Raw genomic sequence first — 17836 nt, 5'->3', positions numbered from 1 at the left:
AGTTAAGGAAGAATAAAGGGACATCCACGTAGCCCGCCTGAGGAGCTCCTTGGAGGAGAGGTGGTGTTGTCTCACACAGTTTACTTGGATGGGATTATGCAGGGTTACCAGGGCATGTTCAAGGTCTTGTTGCTGTACACTTGCTACATGCCCCTATTGGCAGAGAAACCAAAGCGGACCTCTCTGTGAAGCATCCAGCTGCCCACAGAGCTTGTTTCATGCTATAGCACAATCTCAGATGGGATGATGCTTCCCTTTGGAGGTGGGTTTTTGACTTGGGTCGTGTGGCAGTGTTCTCTCACAGTGCTCCATGTCTCTCTGTTGGGGCAGTGAGGCTTTGGAGGACCTGCCTTGCCATCTGGAAACCCTGCTTGATCTTGCTTGCAGAATATTAGCCAGAATTATCCCATCGTAGAATCATATCATAGAGTCACCAAATGGCCTGGGTTGGAAGGGACCCCAAGAATCATGAAGCTCCAACCTCCCTGCTGCAGGCAGGGCCACAACCTCCACATCTAATACCAGCCCAGGCTGCCCAGGGCCCCATCCAACCTGGCCTTGAACACCTCCAGGGATGGACGGGGCATCCACAGCCTCTCTGGGCAGCTGTTCCAGCACCTCACCGCCCTCTTGATAAATAATTTACCCCTGATATCCAACCTAAATCTGTCCTCCCCCAACTTAAAGCCATTTCCCCTTGTCCTGCCATTATCTACTCTTGTTAGGAGTTGACTCATACAACAGCATCTTGGTGTAATTTTGAAGATTTTTCAGGCAGTGCTTTATAAGATAGTATCTTTCACACAGTGTGTCCTGCAGAGCTTACAAGGAAGATAAGATGGCTTATTGCAAAAAAAAATATAATCTGATAAAAGGCATTTGTAGACAGTATAGAGCTGTGTTGGGCATTTTGAGCTGTCCCCATTTCATCCCATAGCTGGTCTAGATAGGAATCATAGAATGGCCTGGGCTGAAAAGGATCACAATGCTCATCTGGTTTCAACCTCCTGCTATGTGCAGGGTCACCAACCAGCAGACCAGGCTGCCCAGAGCCACATCCAGCCTGGCCTTGAGTGCCTCCAGGGATGGGGCATCCACAGCCTCCTTAGGCAACTGGGAAAATGCATCTTCTGTCTCTCCCATATGCACCGTTAGTTTTGGTGATATTGATGCCTTCAAAATCATGGGCCAAGGAAAATGATAGTGTCCAGGACAGCTTTAATGATAGCTGTATTGTAGCCCATAAATAACTTGTCCTCAGTTCTCAGGAATAGTTGATGGGAGAGTGTTGGACCTTCTGCATCGGCTTTGAGCTGAAGCAAAAGCTATTCCTAGCAGGGAAAAAGTTGATCTCATGAATATTTTTCACCTTGCCCTTGTCACCTTGTTGATCCTGATCTTCACTTTGGTGAACTCCAGTGGATGTTAGTGGCCTTTAGCTATGAACTTAGGATTTAACATTGTGACAGCTGGAACAGTGGCTTTGGTAAAGCTGTTTTTGAGAGGAAGACTCGAGTCCTGGGTGTTGCAGATTTGTGTGGGATGGGAGTGTCTGGGCAGCCATATTAGGCATACAGTCATAGAATCGTTGTTAGAGTTGTTAGAGTTAGGGTAGTATGGTTAGGTTGCAGTTGGACTTGATGATCTTTAAGGTCTTTTCCAACCTGAGTAGTTCTATGATTCTTTCTATGATTCTATGATTCTGTGAGTTGGAAGGGACCCTTAAAGTCCGTCAGGTCCCACTCTCCTGCACTGAACAGAGGCGCCCACAGCTCCATCAGTGCTCAGAGCCCCATCCAGCCTGACCTTGGGTATCTCCAAGGATGGATGGGGAACACACCACCTCTCTGGGAAAATCTTCCTCGATTAATATTGAGTTAATATTGACTATTTTTATATGCATGAATGTAGACAAAAGCCTGAATGAACTCCTCAGTGTTTTGAAGATGTCCACATTATAGTCTGGCCATGACTTTAGCCAACACTTGTATTTTTAGGGCCTTGTTTGACGTAGGTGTGGCTCGACTGAGCAGTGGGAGAAGTCATTAACATGGCATTTCATTGGTGTATTTTCTGTAACAGCAATGAAAAGCGGCGGCGGGAGCAAGAGAACAAATATTTGGAGGAGCTGGCAGAGCTGTTGTCTGCAAACATTGGGGACATCGACACCCTGAGTGTCAAACCAGACAAATGCAAGATCCTGAAGAAGACGGTTGATCAGATCCAGCAAATGAAGAGGTTGGAGCAAGGTAAGGCAGCAACCTCGGCTTGTCTGGAGGCCTGGGAGGAAGAGGCTCCTCCCGGTGTGTTGTGGACAATAAATGGCAGCAGATAATCATGGCTTAGAAGCTGTTCCATTTGCTACTGTTGTCCTTCTCCTGCTTTATGAAAGTCTTAATATGAGAAAGTGCTCTTCACTGAGCACCGGTTGGAGATGCCCATTCCGTGTTGCTGACTGTGAGGTGGCACCTTGCTCAGTGGTTGTTGTTCCTTAGATGAGAAACAGAAGTGCTTGTGAAGCTTTCAGGATCGGACCCATTAAGTACTTATCAGCAATGCTGCTATTAGCTGTGTACAGAAAAGCTGTTTTATAGCCAGATAAGATGAAGGGCATGCTGTGCAAGATTTCGTGAAGAACCATTTACCCTTGTCAGATCTGTTTTCCTGCCAACAAAATAGATTAGAGGGGCATTAATCCACCTAGTGCTGCTGGACACGGGCACTGCAAAGAGAAGAGATGCACGAAAGGCCATATAAAGGTTAAAATTCACCTCGAGTGTGAACTTGGAGACCGAAATACGCAGGTCCAAAGGGCTTGAGGAAAAGAGGTGAGGTGTGTTAAGGTGTGTACATGTCAAGGAGCAGGGTTTGTCCTGGTCCTTGCAGCCTTGACATCATTCTCTGAGGCCATCTGCAGCCATGGTGGTACATGAATGTGATGTCCTTTTTGCACAAGGTGAACAGCACTCAGCTCATATTAGCTCTAAGAGAGCACCATCAGTCAGATGGGGCCTCTGCCAAAGCTGCTGCTGCACGCTCTGGGCACAGTGGTGTGCCTGGTACCAGCTGCTGGAGTGATCCAAAACCCTGCAGCCCAGATCTGGGTGTGCTGTGCAGCCTCTCGCTCCATCATTTAGACATTGGTGTAGGTTCCCCACTTTGCTGTTATTATAGGCCTCTGAGCTGCGTTCCTACCAGGAGGAAGAGATGGTTGCAAAGCATTAGGCTTATATTATGTGGGCTTCCTGAAGAAACGAGGCAACAGCTTTTACAGAATCATGGAACCATTCAGGTTGGAAAAGCCCTCTGAGATCCCCAAGCCCAACCCCAGCCCACCCCACCGTGCCCACTGCCCACGTCCCTCAGTGCCACATCCCCACGGTTCTGGAACACCTCCATGGACGGTGACCCCACCACCTCCATGGGCAGCTGTGCCAATGTGTGGCCACTCTTTCTGAGAAGAGATTCTTCCTGATATCCAACAGGAAATTCATGTTGGGGCTGAACACTGAAAGGAGTTTGGTAGTGGGTGGGGACTCTGGTTCCTGCTCGCTGCCACTTCACCTTTCATTAGTTTTCTTGACATTGCACAGCAGGGCTGAACATTAACTAGGACAAGCACTACTTAAAAATATTGTTCCTTGAGCTTTGCTCTGTATTGCAGGCTTATCTAGCACTGCGTGAAATTACCACAGGAGAAAAACTTCACCTGTATTTGTTCTTCGCAATTTATTGCAGGAATGTTTTACACGGGGAGGTAGGAGAAATATTGCTAAATGTAAGGACATTTGTCCTGTGGTCAAAGGCAGCACATGGCAGCACTCCCTGCGATGCTGTGGCAGTAAGTTAGGAAGCCCACTCGTGGGTGTTATTTCACATCCAAGAAAGCCCTGAGTTTGGGCTTGCAGTGATGTGACACAGTGCTCTCCAGATATCCCAACACATGATGTTGATTCACGGAATTATGAACATTGGAAAAGACCTCTAAGATGACCAAGCCCAACCCCAGCCCACCCCACCGTGCCCACTGCCCACGTCCCTCAGTGCCACATCCCCATGGCTCCGGCACACCTCCATGGATGGTGACCCCACCACCTCCCTGGGCAGCTGTGCCACTGCAGCACTGCTCTAGAGAAGAAATGTCTCCTAATACCCAACCTGAACCTCTCATGGCACAACCTGAGGCCATCACCTCTCGTCCTAACTCAGCCTCTTGTCCTTACTCAGCCAACAGCCAGCAAAACCCATTGGCACAACCTTGCAGCAGAGCAGCAGAGGGGCTTCCAGTGAAAAAACAGCCAACGTCCTCTTACTCACTAATCTTGGTAAAGGTCTGTGCGAGGTGTGGGTGCCCACAACAGGGAGGTGGCAGTGCCATGGGAGCGGCGATGCTGCTGGTGGCTCAGCCTGCAGCAGCTCACAGACAGCTTGCATGCGTGCATTGAGCTCCCATCCCCCTGCCTGCCGGGCTGCTATTTAAAGTACGAAGCAAATGCTTTTAGAAAAGATTCCTAGGTTTGGCCCCCTTCCAATGTTAGTAATGTACAGTTGGCAGAACAAGCAGTTTGCGGCTGTGGCAGCAACCTGAAATTCTTCTGCCAAGACAGCAATAAACGCGGAGGAGAAAGGGGCCAGGCAGTTAATTTTTTCAGTGCTCATCTGTCCCGCTGAAGTTTTGGGGTTTTGAGTATTTTGGGTGAAAAGAAGTTACCCAGGCAGCGTGCAGCTTAGCAAAGGGCTGTCAGCATCACACAGCTGTGAGCATCCGAGGCCAGGCTGGATGGGGCTTGGGGCAGCCTGGGCTGGTGGGAGGTGTCCATCCCCATAGCAGGGATTGGGGCTGGGGGGTCTTCAAGGTCCTTTCCAACCCAAACTTCTCTGGATTCTATAAATGTGACAAGCAGTGTTGAAACCAGTGCTGGATCAGGTGTGGCTCTGCGGCGTGTAACCCTATGGGCAGAGGCAGGCTTTGGCACGTGGTGTTACTCCAGATGCGTTGGTCTCTGGTTTGCACAGCTCTACCCAAACCCTATGCCTATGAGCAGTGTCCCAGTGCTCCCTGAGCTCCAGCAGCTCAGGCTACTGCCCTGGGGAGCTGCTCCATGCCCACCACCCTCTGAGGCAGAACCTTTTCCTCCTGGCTGTTCCCTTGATAGAAGAAGAGAAGCTGTCCCACCATCTCTGCACATCTGATGGCAATGTAGGAAGATGAGGCTGAAGTCTAAACCTTCAGATTTCTGCATAAGCCGGGCTAACTGTGGGAGCTCTCTGAGCTGATGTCTCTATGGGGGTCCCTCTGGGGCTCTCCAGCAGCTCTGAGCTCCCCACTCCCACCACATGCCCTCCTTTCAGATACCAAACCCAGGCAGCTCTCAGCACATCAGTGGTGTGTCACAGCCACGTCCCCGTTTTAAATCCCTCCATTTCCACTTTCCTTACTGAAGGAAAACCCTTCATGTGATTCTAGGCAGAAATAAGGCATCCTGACTGTGCAGAGGAGGCTACAAAAGTGAACAGAGATGCTGAAAATGCAGCCTTGACACTCAGAATGCTGCTTGTTTGATTTATTTTCTGTAAAATAACACAGTATGTGATGGCTGCTCTACAATCACTATGGAGTTCAGAGCCTACACAGTGGTGTGGGTGTGAGCAGCTGCTTGATGCTGTGGCTCTGTTGGAGCAGGGCAAGTGGTGGACTCCGTGGGGCTCCCGGAGTCTGTTGCAGTGCCTTCCAGAGCTCATTTGCTCTATTCAGGACTCCCCACTGCCGCTTTTCAGCATCAGCCTCAGTATATATTCCTGCTTGCCCCACTTCACTTTTTACAGCGTGTCTGTATCCTTGGTGTTTACAACCTTCAAATATTTGCTGACTAGCTCCCATGCCCTCCCCTTGCCATGGTGCTGCACGCAGAGGCAGCTGATGCCATCTTCCCAACCTGGCACCCAGCCTGATAGCTTCCCTTCCCAGACTCTCCCCACTGGCTCAGTACGAGGCTGGCAGCAAATTTCCCCAACCCGAGCTTTGGGGATGGAATGGGGTCACCCCTGCCTCAAGCTTTAGCTTCCAATGTCTCTGTAAGGGACGCGATGGCACGCTGGCTGCAGGAGTTTATCTCCTTATCCCCCAGATAATTGAATGGGGTCATAGAACTGTTTGAGTTGGAAGGGACCTTTAATGGCCATGTGGTCCAATCTACCTGCAGCGAACAGGAACACCTGCAGCTCCATCAGTGCTCAGAGCCCCATCCAGCCCGACCTTGGCTGTCTGCAGGGATGGGGTACCCAACACCTCTCTGGGCAACCTGTGCCAGTGCCTCACCAAATACTTCTGGTCTGGGAGCAGATAACCTTGGGATCGTGGGTAGGAGTGGATGGTGTGCAAAGGTGTGATGGAGACGGGAACCATGAGACCCCCTTCTCTGTTAGAGGGGTGATGTCTTCTCCCTTGCAGCCCTGCCTCCCTTGGCGGCATCCTTCCAAGATTAAACCACCACATCTTTTTCCCCAGAGCCCTCTACGTTGATAGGGTGCTTAATTTCCTTCCAAAGCAGGAGTGTAAACACAGCGCCGTAACAGAATAAATCAAACAGTATTGAACTTTTCATTATGCTGCCTCCAACCCCAGAGCACTGCTGAGGGTTGCCCTTGAAACACCTCCACGTGGTCACAGCTCAGCCACCGCGGGCATCCCAGGACCTTTCCCATGTCCTTCCTGCTCCTGCAGGGCTGCAGTATGTTCTCTCACTGCCGAAACCAATGCATAGAGCTGTTGGAGACCTGGCTGAGGAGCAGCTCCCATCCCCGCCAGGATGCCTGGGGTCTGCTGTTTGCTTTCTAGTCCTGCGAGGTCCAAAAGCCCCAGCAGGTCTGCTCCACTCTTGCCAAATGAATGGATTTGTTCCCATGATTCGCACAGCTTGACTTCTCCAATGATGGCACCTGAGATGCAATGGCCAGGGAGCTGCAGGGGTGACCCCAGACCCACCGAGAGCTGGTTGAGCTGCTGAATTTATCTCTATGAGTGGACGAGGGGAAAAACCAGATCTCTAATTAATGCAGTTTTATTCCCTAATAATGGTACAGAGTACTGATCTGATTTCAGGACATTTTAAAGGGCAGTAGGTTAAAAGTAAGCTTCCTTTTCTGCGCTTTGCTGCGTTAACCTGCAAAGATGATGGCCCTTAATTTTTAAGTCCAATTACTTTGGACAGAGAGAGGCAGAAGGCTGTTTCTTTAGCCTGTAGTTAATGATTTTCAGAGGGGCTGAGGGTAACAGCACTTCTCTCTCTCCTCTGACTGCACAACACCTCCAGTTTGTTCCCCCATCAAAACAAAACCACAGGGGAGGTGCATCCCTCCTGACATCTCTTTATGAGGGTTTTCCTGAAGTGTGGCCATGTTCAAAGACACCAGGAAACGTCAACCAAAAAAGAAGACAGCCCTGTGTTTATGACCACCTTCCGTTTGTAAGGTAACCTACTTGGGGAAGTAATTTTCCTTTTGGGTAAATAGAGTGGGTTAATTAAGCAAAGTATATGAAATAGTTATTGACTTTGGCTGCTCTGTTGCATACGATCATTGGGCTGTCAGTGGCTTTCCTTTAATTAAGTTTCCCTGCTGTCTTGTCATATGCTGAGATTTTGAGTCTTTGGCCTTGGATTTATTTTATTACATACATATAGAGCTTCTGGCACAGAAATGTCCTGTGTCCTCGGGGGAACATATAGAATCCTCCTCAGTATGAATATTGAGTTTCTTCTTGGGTTTGGAAATGCCGACATATGGTGAGCTCTAAAAACAAAAAGGCCTTGGTTTTGTGTTTAGCAGTGGCCAGAAAATGATGAACTGATGGCTTGCAAAGTGGTTTCTCCCCCAGACTGTGATGTCGGAGAGGAGACCCTGTCCTTGGGCCCTGAGTCAAGAGGCCCTTCTTGTCCTAGCAGCCACTGGTAACTGAGTGATGGGGGATGTTATTAAAGACCATAAAATAGATATCAAGAAGAAATTCTGTACTGTGAGGGTAGTGAGGGATTGGAACAGGTTGTCCAGCGAGGTTATGGATCCCCTCCCTGGAAGCACTCAAGGCCAGGCTGGATGGGGGCTGTGAGCAACCTGGTCTAGAGGGAGGTGTCCCTGCCTACAGCAGGGGGTTGGAACTACCTGATCTTAAAGGTCCCTTCCAACCCAAACCATATTGTGATTCTATGATTCTATGCTGGAATGAATCCCGTATAGCCACAAAGCAAGTAATAGCGTGCAGCGGGTGGGAGCAAGTTGCAGAGATGAGGTCTCTTGGAGAGCTTTAGCCAAAGCAGAGGAACCATGTAGAGCAATTAAAGGCTCTCTGCTCCCTTCCTCTGGGCAGGATCTGGTGCTTTTCACTTTAGCTTTTCACGGTTTCCATTTGGTTTGGGAAGAGTAAGGAATTCCTGCTAGGTTATTATCTTGGGGGCCGCAGATGAGATCTGTCAGCCCTTCCCTGCAGCATGCATTTCTGGGCGCTGAGGTTGGTCACAGGGGAGTTTGGGCTGGAAGGGACTCTGGTGGGCCCATCAGAACACTTCACTTAGACACACTGCTCATCTTTTGGACACTGGAAACAGGAGGTGGTGGAGTCACCATCCTTAGATGTGTTGAAGAACCATGGAGATGTGGCACTTGGGGACATGGGTCCTCAGTGCAGAATCTGGCACTTGCTCTTGTGCAGATGGGGAGGGAGGCCCTGGTGACACTGGATGTACCAAAGGCTAAAAGGAGAAGTTACAACATGAAATTAAACTGCGAGGTAGACTCGTTTCCAAAGAAGTTTGATGGGGTGAGGCTGGGAGGAGGTGCAGTGTGGCACATTCCAATGCAAGAAGAAAGAAGTTACCCAAACAGAAGTTTTTGTGTGCTGATTCAACACGAGGTCCTTCAGTGAACCCAAAAAAGGACAATTCCGCGCAGTGGAAGAACAATATTTGCCCAGTCAAATAAGAGATGGAAACCCTGTTACTTGGAAAATCATTAAGCTGGAGGCTCGTGAAATAGCCCAAGCTCAGAGCGTTGCAGCTGTAAGGCCAATGATGTCCCACAAACTAAAGTTTAGCTGTAATGTTTGAGGTTTTGTTGAAGAACCAAAGCAAGCAGCAGGCTGGCATCTGAGAAGCAGCACGAGTGGAAATGTCTCCTGGAAATGGAGTAAATGAAAACTGCTGTAAGGGGTTCACATTAATTAAAGGATTTTTAATTAATTAATTAAAACCACATTAAGGTTTGTGTCAAGTCTAAAATTAGATGGTGATCTCTTCAGGCTACAGCTGTCAGCCTGGTTCTGGAGTCCCCTCTTTAAATGCATCGACTTTATCGGAGCTATCCTGATTTTGTTTGCTTGGAGGGAGGTCAGAAAATGAGAGCTATGCTTTTGTCCTCGGGCGGTGTTCTACAGACTCTGGGTTCCTCCCCAGGGTCAGAAAGGACCTCTGGCCACGGTGCTGATGATGGGTGTTGGCAGGTGCTGGGCAGAAAACCTCTTTCCTGTTCCCAAATCTGGTGGTTGCTTTAGCCCTGCAGGAGCGGCTTCTTTCCCAAACCACTGCAGGAAAAGTCATGCAATTAGAAGGAGCATCTCTCACTGCTTTCATCCCATCTCAGTGGCCAATTTTTCACCATACGTTAGAGGGCTACAGAGAAAGATAAACAAGCAAACCCTGGAGGCCAGATTAGACATCAGCAGGGAGGGGGAATTCCTCGTTGGCTTCGTTAGGTGCCCACTGGAAGCCCTGAAGTGTGAGGCTGATCCAAAGCAAACAGAGTACAAACAGATCCAGTCCTTTTAACTGTGTAATTTGGGCTTGCAGGAATTCGTTTGTGATAATGAAGAGGATCCTACTGCTAATTGGCAGGGGCAATGGGGAGTGGGTGTTCCTGGTGCTCTCCATCCAATTTGAACATCGCCGAGCTTCCCTCGTTGTGTGATTTGCAAACACCTGCTCATTTTTGGTGGAGATGACTTAGTGATCATTTCTCTACCTGTGTTGAGTTGCCCTTTAATTTAGCTTGTTCTTCCTTCTCTTGGGTAATTACCACTCTTCCCTAATGTATTTGTAAGAAGTTGTCACGCTTGTTCTCTACCTTCGCTCAACTAGTCCAAACATACCAAGCTCTCCTAGGCTCTTTGTGTCAAATAGTTATGCCTTGCCTTTCATTACCCTAGGAAGTCTTTTCTGTGCTTCTACCAATTTAACTTCTTTTTTTAATATTTATTTAATTAGCCCAGACCATCAGTATTTCTATTACGGGGTCTTATCAGTGGCATTAGGTTGTTGCTGGGATTGACCATTGTCATCTCCTATCGCCTCCATTAAGCTGTCCCCAGCTTTTAGCCAAAGCTCCTGCTCTGAAGCTGCCAACTTCATGACCTTCTAGGAGTGGAAAGTGGATGAAATTAGCGCAGTTCATCAGTGCAGTTGGGTAATCTTTCTACCATTTGGGCCTCTTTTGTGTGGGCAAGTCAACCCAGCCTTGTGTTGGTTCCCTTCCCATGCACTTGACAACCCGCTCTTGTGCTGATGGGTGTTTTTTCCCTGCACGACTAACAGACTTTGGATGCTGGAGGAACACCAGTGGGGCGTTCCTTGTCCCGATGAAACATTTTGTTCTCAACATTGAGTTATGTGGAGTTTGTTGGGATTCTGTGCTACACCCTGTTGCTACTCAATGTCTTCATGAGTGTGGAAAGAAGTGCATAGTAATCACAGAATCATATAGAATCATAGAATGGCTAAGGTTGGAAAAGACCCACAGGATCATCCAGTCCAACCATTTGCACGTGCATAATTGCACATGCAGGGCTGTACCTGCAGAAGGGCTGGCTAGCTGGTCTTCTGGGACATGGTACTTCTCAAGGAGACCTGGCACATAACGTGAACTCCTGGTGAAAGACAAGGTGGGCATCTCATGGGGGACACTGCATGTGCATGGACCTGGTGGGCCATCATTGGGGCTCAGCATGGTGTCTGCACTGGGGAGAAGAAGACTGCAAAGCCCAGGGAGGTGGAGAGGAGAGCTGCAAGGGTGAATCAGGGGCTGCAGGAAATGTCTTGCAGCTTGGAAAGCTGAAGAGCTCTGTTGAGTGTATCCAGAGGAGTGGGAGCAGGCTGATGACACTGCATAAGCACTGACAAGAGCGGAAAATGCTGGCGACTGGAGAGGTTTTTAAATCCAGCATAACAAAGAATGACTCAAAGCTGAAGCCAGACAAAAACAAATTAGGAATAGGGCCCAGATTTATAACTCCAAGTGATTACTTTGGGAAGGAGCTGCCAGGGGAAGTGGTGGATGGTGCAGGTTGGAGCCAAACAGAAGTTGAGGGCTTGTTGTGGTAGAAGTGGGTGAACTCCGCGATGCTCAGGAAGTCACATCAGCCAATGGAGTGATCTCTCCTGGCCTTAAAGTCTGTAAATCTTAACATTTTGAGGTCTCATTTCCTGTGTCCTCTGAGCTGTAAACAAGCACGGTGTAATTCACAGCTCAGGCTGCGCCTTGCTTTACAGGCAGAGCTGACAAGTGAAAGTAATGCAGTGTAGCAATTGTTACATGGCTTTGGATGCTGGGGTGGTATTTTCCCAGGAAAGCTGATGTTCTTCCATTACTCTCCTTCAGTGCAGGACAGGCATGCTTTTCTCTATGCGAGATGACTCAAGGGTGAATAAAAGGCAGCATTTTTATCAGAGCAGCTAATTGCACCTCACACACAAGATGGGAAGGGTTCCTGGGGACCCATTGGGAATTTCACACCCTCTCTGTGGTTTGTTTCAATGTGAACTGCAAAATGGGTTCCATCTCTGCCTACACCCTCCACAGGCACCCATGAAGTCATCCCCTCCGTATCCGCTGGAATCTGTTTTATATCAGGGATTGATTTCAGATACAAACTCCCCCAGGTCAGAGCTACATAACTCTGCCTGTGCAGTAAGTCCAGGGAGCATCCCCTGGCCGTGTTTATTTTATGGAGCCGTACCACCTACAAAGCATGTCAATAAAATTCTCATCCCTCTCCTGGCAGTTTTAATCTAGCCGGCAGCTTAAATATAGAACAAGGGGAAGGGGAGGCTGCTAAGAATTGCGCAGACCTCTCCAAACATTGCCTTTATTTTAACAAGTGAACATTTGGTTATTACATCCTCAAGCTTTTAAACATCTCACACTGTCAAGAACTAATAAATCCTTTAGCACCTAGCTGTAAGTGGAGGCTCTGATAGGATGTAACAGGCGTGCAGATCATGCAGAGAGTCATAAACCACCTGTAGAAATCACTCCTCCTCTTGCCTTCTGCTGTGCTGGATTAGCTTTTTCTTTTTCCCCCTTTTTTTTTCCTCCTTGGCTCAGTCTCAGATTTAAGAGAGGCAGAAAATGAAGAGGAAAAAAAAAAAGCCCTTCCGTTGAAAGTCTTCTATCCTGGATCACTGCAGCCTTCTTAGGGTCACCCTACGAGCTGGCATCTATTTGGGTGTGGGAGGAGAAAGCAATGGAGGCATCTCATTGAAATGTGTCCTATATGCACAGGGGGCTGTGGGGCCCTGGCACATCCCAGCACTGCCTGTCCCCATTCTGGGCTCTTTGGAGAGCCCAAGTGCCCACCGGTGTGAGCATTGCCCTGCGTGGCAATTAACATGATAAGCCACTTTTGAATGGGGAAAACAATCCTTGGGTTGAGTATGGGGAGGTTGGCCGTGGAATCCTTCTGCTTTCATTTTGGCTTTTCCCCTGAACAAACTTTTACAGACTTTAATCCTCTCAGTGCTCCCCTGAGCAAAAGGAATAAAGCAAGATTTGTATAAGGAGACAATAGCTTTTGTTAGGGCAGAGCAAGCAAACTCACGGGGACACGAGCGTGCCTTCGTGTTAGAGCCTGAAGAACTGTCGTGTCTCTTAACAAAATAGAAGTTATCCCCCAGTGCCCAGCAAGAAGCTGCTGAGCTCCTTGTCCAGTGCTTCCCTTGAGTAGTACAGATTCCTCGTGGGGCATTTTGTGACACTTAAGAGACTAAACCGGAGCCTTGGGGAAGAGCTGGGGGCCCAGAGCCCAGCCAAACCAATGGTGCTGTTCAGAAGGTTTTAAGTGGTAGTTGTCACCCATCCTTCTGTGCCTCGTATTCAGAAAGGCAGCTTCCCTCCCTCGTTCCAAGATGTGTATTCATTAATTAATTAAGCTGCCAGTCTCAGCTAACCACCTTTTAAATCATTAAGTCCATATTACAGGGAGCGGGGTTGATGAATGTTGGCGTGGTAGATCGGGTTCCCCAGGCTGATATTTGCACTGGCTTTGGTGCAGCTGCTGTGCTAAGACTGGATTATGTCTTACATGCATGGATTATGTCATATGGGAGGATGGAATAGTTTGGGCCATCCCAAAGTATTACACACTGGCACAGGTTGCCCAGAGAGGTGGTGGATGCCCAGTCCCTGCAGACAGCCAAGGTCGGGCTGGATGGGGCTTTGAGCACTGATGGAGCTGTGGGTGTCCCTGCTCAGTGCAGGGAGTGGGACCAGATGGCCTTGAAGGGTCCCTTCCAACTCAAACCATTCTATGAAAGTTAATTTTGGAAGAGAGGTCCACAGAAGAGCAGAGCTGGGGCAGGAGTGGGAGCAGCATTGGAAGTGTCAGGTTTTGCATTGCCTGCACGCCTTGGCAGCTGTCTCCTTGCCTGTGCAGTTAACATATTTGACGTGCCCATGCAATTTGAGCATAAAGCAGATTTAGCAGTTGACATGAGTGAATTTTTAATAGTAACTTTGCATGGATTCGAGCATGCACAGCGCTGGAGCGTCAAGATACCGCATATGAGTGTGATAGCAGAGGAGAGGCGGTCTGATTCTTTGCAAACTTAATTAAATCAGGTCATTAGAGCCATGTTGCAACGTATTTTCTGCCTGCAGGAGAGGAACAAAGGCTATGCCAGGGCTGAATTAGAGCTGAGGGAGAGCTACACATTTCCCTTCCTCATCTTTGCAGTTTTGACCGTGCACAGTTGACGCAGCTTTTGAATGAATTAAGTCCTTCAGATTGAGATGAAAGTTTGGTTTTTCACCCTCTGTTCCTCCCCCCGGTAAGATGGAGATGTTCTACCTGCTTGATCTCAGAGCTGAGTGTAAAATAGTCTCAGCTCCTCGTGCCTGTTAGCTCCTGTCAGCGTTCAGCGCTCATTAATTTTGCATTCACTCAGCACCGTATAATTTTTCCTGACATTGTTCAGACAACCAGCCTATTTTACTTAAGACATCTCTACACCATTAGTGTTTAACTCTAAAAGGTGTGAAGGCAGAAGGAAACATCCTTCTCCTTCTGTTCTGGCGGTGGCATGCTTCACTCTGCTCTTTTTGCTGTTAAATGAGGGTTTTAACAAAAGCAGAACTATAAACTTTTCCCTGTGCCAAGGAAAGTGATGTCTGATGACTGCTAAGATCATCTAGTCCAGACATCCACCCATGCCTGTGACCACTCTAGGCCATGTCACAAGACACCCTCTTGAGGGTCCATCTGGACTCCCACAGAGGAGAACCACTGAACCCTACGCCATTGGTGAATCATAGAATCACAGAATGGTTTGGGTTGGAAGGGACCTTTAAGACCATCCAGTTCCAACCCCCTTCTATAGGCAGGGACACCTCCCTCTAGATCGGGTTGCTCACAGCCCCATCCAGCCTGGCCTGGAATGCTTCCATGGAGGGGGCATCCACAGCCTCGCTGGGCAACCTGTTCAGTGTCTCACCACCCTCACAGTAAAGAATTTCTTCCAATATCTAGTCTAAATCTGCCCTCTTCCAGTTGAAAGCCATTTCCCCTCATCCTGTTGCTACATGCCCTTACAAAAAGCACCATGGTGGCTGAAGGCAGCACTGATTCCAGCTCCAGTCCTAGTGATTCTATGCTGTAAAGCCCTACGAGTGCTTGCATGGCGTGTTGGGGCATCTCAGCTCAGGGAATGTCAATGAACTCTGTAATCCACTCCAGCAGGAGCTGTAAGAGCATGTCTGGTTATGCATCAGGCTTCTTCAGCTGCACAACAGTGGTGTTAATGGGGATTAGTGCTGTAGGCTTGTTAAAAACAAACGTGTCTGGTGTCCACCCTGCCTGAGATCCTTGGCTGGAAGGACATCACGGGTCGGCTGGGATGACTGCAATGCTGAAATATGTATTTGCAGTCTACAGAAAGAAACAAAAGGGTTAAAACAAGAATGATGATTCATTCGCGTTGCAGGGTTGTAGGGAACTTGGTTGTGGGTAGATACAGGCTTTAAAAAAGCTATTAAATCACTGTGTTAACCTTAATATAAATCCAGGGCTCCACCTGCAGATCCATACTGGTGGATGATTGGCACTGGCACTGGTTCCTTGGGGAAACTGTGGGTGCCCCCATCCCCGGAGGTGCTCAAGGCCTGGGCAGCCCTGGGCCTGGGCAGCCTGAGCTGGAGGGGACAAACAGCATACAGCAGGGATTGGGGCTGGGTGGGCTTTATAGTCCCCTCCAACCCATTCAGGTTGGATATCAGGAATCTTTTCTTCTCCAAAAGAGCAGTGCTGCAGTGGCACAGCTGCCCATGGAGGTGGTGGGGTCACCGTCCCTGGAGGTGTTCCAGAACCGTGGGGATGTGGCACTGAGGGATGCGGGCAGTGGGAACGGTGGGGTGAGCTGGGGTTGGACTTGGTGGTTTGAGAGGTCTTTTCCAACCTGAATGGTTCTATGGTTCTGTGAATGGTTTAGTCTTTTAGGATTTGGTATTTTGAACGATGGTGGGAGGATGTTATCCGGGAGCATGCAGAAATGCTCAGCACTGAGGTGAGTGCTGTGCTGGCAGCTCGAGATGGACGTGACTTGGTTTTGTCAGGGCCAGGATTGGAGTTTGGTGATGAAATCAGATTTGCAAATAGAAGAAGAGAGAGAGCAACACCTGATGGTGTGTCCTTATTGTGAAGGGGAGATAGAGGATAAGAGTGCCCTAAAAAAACCAACCCAATCTCAAAAAATTAGACTTAGAATAAATGGATTGAGTGGTTCTCCTTTAAAAATGCCTTTTTCTCTCCTTTGCCCACAAAAGGAGCACGGGTTGAGGAGCTCAGGTAGAGACCTCTCCTTCACTGGGAGCCCTCTGTGCTTGTCTCCAATGGGTGGCCATGAGGGGTGGCTCAGGCTGGTCTGCACAGGGCTCCAAGGGAGCTGTGCTCACTTCTGGAAGCTGAGATCTGCTCTTCTGTTTCTTGCACTGGTATTTGCAAGCTTTGAAGCTCCCAGATTGTATTTTTCCACAGTTTCTCAAATTCATAGATCAGATAATTTCCTTCCACCTACTAGAATAAAAAGTTATACAACCAAAGAGCTGCTGATTTCCATACAGTGTTCTGTAGGAATCTGGTGTTTGTGCAAGGGAAGACTCAGGGATGGGTTTTCTGCATCTGCCTCCATGTGAACGTGCTGATGTGCCTTAGGTGGGCAGTGGGCAAACCTCAGCTCCCACAGCTTGAGTTTTGGGATGTGGTATCTCCAAAGAAGCTGTTATCAGCTGGATGGATGTGGCTCTGGGCAGCCTGGTCTGCTGGTTGGCGACCCTGCACATAGCAGGGGGTTGAAACTCAGTGATCATTGTGGTCCTTTCCAACCCAGGCCATTCTATGATTCTATGATCAGTGGGAGCCATTGCACAGGGGCTATTTTTTGGAGGATAGCTGGATCCTGTAATCAAGGTAGCAATGAAGTAAATCCCAAACGACCTTGTTGAGTAGGGGGAGCACCACTGGAAAAACCATCTTGTGTATTGCTGAGTCTTCCTGTTTGCTTTCTCAGCCAAGAGGCAAATTCCTCCCAGCAAAGCTCCAGCCATAGAGGGGAGAACAAACTGGTTTCACATCCCTGCCTTGCATGGGGCAGCACAAATTAGTCCCATCTGTGCGTGGGAACAGCTGATATTTGAAGAGCATCACCTTCAGGCATGCGAACCTTCCTGAGTCAGTAGGTTCACTAATGTCACAGCAAATGGTTTCCTCATTTGATTCTTTATCATAATGCTCCCCACCTCTTTGGTGCCCAGCCCAGACACACATGGCCCTGTGTGCCGACACTGAGCTGAAGATGATCTCCTGTCCTGGGCCACCACCACCAGCAGCAGCCAGCAATGCTCTTTCCCCACCATCTTTCCTCAACCCCACGGGTAGCCCTGGACATGCCTTCTTCTTTGGACACTGTTTAAAACCACATCTTTTATGGTCTAGATCCGCTCACATGCTGCTTCCCTTTGATAATATTTTTCCTTTATTATTGTCTTTTTTTCCTCTCGTGGCTTCTTAAAATCAATTTTTGTTTTCTAGAAGGTGTGTGCAGCGTGCTCAGAAAACCTTCTGCTAAGTAGTTTATTTTTATGGCAGTTTTTTCCTGTTGGGTTTACTGGACTGATGAGTCCCCTAGTAGGCACTAATTAATGGCATAGCTTTCTGTCACGCTCTCGATCCGTGGGTGCACCGAGTCTGTTCCATCTGATTTTAATTAACTAAAAATCAGAGCTCCTCACTGGGGAAATTACAGCTTCAGACTCAGTCGCCTTGCTCCTCTCTTATGAAGCAGATAGAGCAGAGCTGAGCTGGAGGCTACCATTGCCGTTGGCTTCCCTGCCTTCCCCAGCATCCTCCCATCTTCGTCCCCTGCCCCAAGGCTCTGCTGTGGGTCCTCGGTGCCCACCCCTGCACACAGCCACAGGTTCTCTCATGTTTGCCTTCAAGCTATTTATTTTTTCATAGCAAACTCAAAACCCGAAGAATTTTCAGTCTTCCATGATAAAGAAAAAAACACATTTCCCCATGGAA

The 17836-nt window shown here is 48.6% G+C and overlaps 1 protein-coding gene across 13 annotated transcripts in view; it reads left to right on the top strand.

Moving 5' to 3' along the window:
• Nucleotides 1-17836, top strand: part of NCOA1 (nuclear receptor coactivator 1) — a 156427-nt gene that overhangs the window by 101048 nt on the left and 37543 nt on the right. For all 13 annotated transcript variants that reach the window (XM_025148795.3, NM_001012882.2, XM_046938959.1 and 10 more), the window contains one exon: nt 2083-2249. In XM_025148795.3, coding sequence (XP_025004563.1) covers nt 2083-2249 — 167 coding nt within the window. The remainder of the gene's footprint in view (nt 1-2082; nt 2250-17836) is intronic.

The sequence above is a fragment of the Gallus gallus genome, chromosome 3 (genome assembly GCF_016699485.2).
Source record: "Gallus gallus isolate bGalGal1 chromosome 3, bGalGal1.mat.broiler.GRCg7b, whole genome shotgun sequence".
Taxonomy (NCBI): domain Eukaryota; kingdom Metazoa; phylum Chordata; class Aves; order Galliformes; family Phasianidae; genus Gallus; species Gallus gallus.
Note: the sequence above shows the minus strand (reverse complement) of the source record. Positions and strands in the feature narration are given on the sequence as shown.